The 2,392-nt window shown below is 46.5% G+C and overlaps 1 protein-coding gene across 1 annotated transcript; it reads right to left on the bottom strand.

Moving 5' to 3' along the window:
• Positions 1–856: 856 nt before the first annotated feature.
• LOC145799331 (uncharacterized) lies at positions 857–2,016 on the bottom strand. Its single transcript, XM_082888887.1, has 2 exons — positions 1,673–2,016; positions 857–1,466 (listed from the first exon to the last, which is right to left on the bottom strand). The coding sequence occupies exons 1-2, from the start codon at positions 2,014–2,016 to the stop codon at positions 857–859; spliced, it is 954 nt and encodes a 317-aa protein (XP_082745013.1).
• Positions 2,017–2,392: the final 376 nt, after the last annotated feature.

Below are 2,392 nucleotides of genomic sequence, written 5' to 3'. Positions count from 1 at the left end.
TCATATTGTCCCAATTCTACGGCCCACTTCAGAATTCTGCTAGTGAAGTCTGCCTTCTCAAAGAGCACCTTGAGCGGAAATTCGGTTAGCACTACTATTGTGTAGGCATGAAAATAGTGCACTAACTTTCTAGAAGCCATCATGAGAGCCAGAGCTAGTTTTTCAAGTGGCAGATATCTCGATTTAGCCGAGAGCAGTGTCTTGCTAACGTAGAAAATAGGGAGGTACTAGATCCCTCAGCGCAAACTAGGACAACGCTTACCACATGCTGAGAAACTGCCAAGTAGATATACAACTCTTTGCCCAGTCGTGGTGTAACCAGGATTGGGGCCGAGAAGAGGTATACCTTGAGATCCGCCAGTGCATGGTCGCATTCGTCATCCCAAAAAAACTTGGCTTTCAAAGTTTTGAAAAAGGGCCTGCAACGATCTGAAGACTGGCTGATAAATCTGTTCAACACGGCTGACATCCCGACAAGATGTTGTACGTCCTTCGTGAAGTTTAGCCACTCCAATTCTTGTATTGCCTTGATCTGGGAAGGGTCAACTTCGATTCCTCGGTTAGTGACCAAAAAACCTAGAAATTTCTCGGTTCCCACTAAGAACGCACACTTGGAGGCATTTAAACGTAGCTTGTGATGTTTGAGTACGACAAACATTTCTACTAGGTCGGCCAGGTGTTGAGACTTGTCTTTGCTCTTCACCACCATGTTGTCAATGTAAGCCTCCATAGTGCGGCCAAGAAGAGCGAACATTTTGGTTACCATTCTTTGAAAAGTTGTTCTTGCATTTTTTAGACCAAATAGCATGACCTTGTAGCAGCACAAGCCTCTTGGAGTGGTGAATGAAGTGATCTCTCAGTCCGGTTTGTACATGGCGATGGTAGCCGCAATATGCATCCAGGAAGCTAAACCTCTGATGGCTGGGGTTAGATCCACCAGCTGGTCGATTCTTAGGAGGGGGAAGCTGTCCTTTGGACATGTACGGTTAACTGTCTTATAATTGACGCACACCCACCATTTACCATTCTTCTTCGATACTACCACCGTGATAGAGATCCATCTAGGATATTTCACTTCTTCTATCGCCTCAGCTTTTAGCAAGTTCTTGACCTCCTCTGCCACTACCTTGGCATGGTGCAAGGCCGAGGGCCGCGTTCTTTGAATAACCGGTCCATTCAGAAAGACATTCAATTGGTGGCAAATGAAGCTAGGGTCGACGCCAGGCATATCGTAAGGCGTCCACGCAAAGGCCTCAATGTTGGAAACCAAAAAGTTGACATAATCGAGCCGCTCAGCACTGGACAAAGATGATCCCAAAAGAAAGAACTTATTCAGATCATTCTCATCAATACGCACTTCTACCAAATCTTCAACCGATTTCTCTTCGGCTTTTCTTCCCATATCTTCCAAGACTTCCTTTCCTTTTGGCCCTTCTATCATTTGGACAAAGCCTTGGGCGGCCCAGCTGCCATTCACTATGACAAAGCATTGTTTTGCCATTACTTGGTCCCCCAAACCTCTTCTACTTGTCCGGCTAGTGCAGGAAAGCGCAAGACCTGGTGATAAGTCGACGTTACTACTTGCATGGCGTGCAACCAACCCCTTCCCAAGATTAGGTTATAGGTTTATGGGACCTTAAGCACCCAAAATTCCACTTGTTTCGTGACTGACCCAGCTTTGACTGGCAAAATGATCTTTCCAATTGGCCATTCTGGTTGAGAGTTGAAGCCGACCAAAGGAGACGTTGCTGGAGCCAAGTCTTTGTCCTCCAATTTCATCTGCTTGAATGCGTCACAATACATGATCTCGATCAAACTCCCCTGGTCAATCAAAATTATTTTGATATCGAAGTCTTTGACGCGAAGTGTCATAACTAAGGTGTCATTATGAGGAGTTTGAATTCCTTCCAAGTCCTTGCTTGAAAAAGTTAAGACGTCTTTTATCTCGGTCTTTCCTTTCTTTACAGCAGGTTGAACAGAGAGCACTTCCCTCATGTGTTTGGCCTTCTTGATCATCTCCCTTCAGCTCGCAAACCCGCGCCGGCTCAATGATGCCGTGAATAACATTGATTACTCCTTGGAGTGCCGCATCCAGGGCGGCAAGGCCATTTGGCTCGGCTTGTTCTTTTGGAGCAACCCTCATACCCCCGTCAATGTAGTGATCCAAATGCCCAACCGCAACCAGCTCCTCCAAGTGTTGTTTGAGAGGCACGCAGTCCTCCGTTCGGTGCCCCCTTTCTTCATAAAAAGTGCAGCGATACCTCGAGTTGAAGCCCCGCTGCATGTCTCCCAATTTGGCCGGCCAACGCATGTATGGCTCACCTTAGATTTCACTAAGGATGCGATAAATAGGGATCTTAAAGACAGTGGTGATGCTGGTTCGTGCTTTCAA

This window comes from Camellia sinensis, chromosome 9 (genome assembly GCF_055761805.1).
Source record: "Camellia sinensis isolate YWXY chromosome 9, ASM5576180v1, whole genome shotgun sequence".
NCBI classification, from domain to species: domain Eukaryota; kingdom Viridiplantae; phylum Streptophyta; class Magnoliopsida; order Ericales; family Theaceae; genus Camellia; species Camellia sinensis.
Note: the sequence above shows the minus strand (reverse complement) of the source record. Positions and strands in the feature narration are given on the sequence as shown.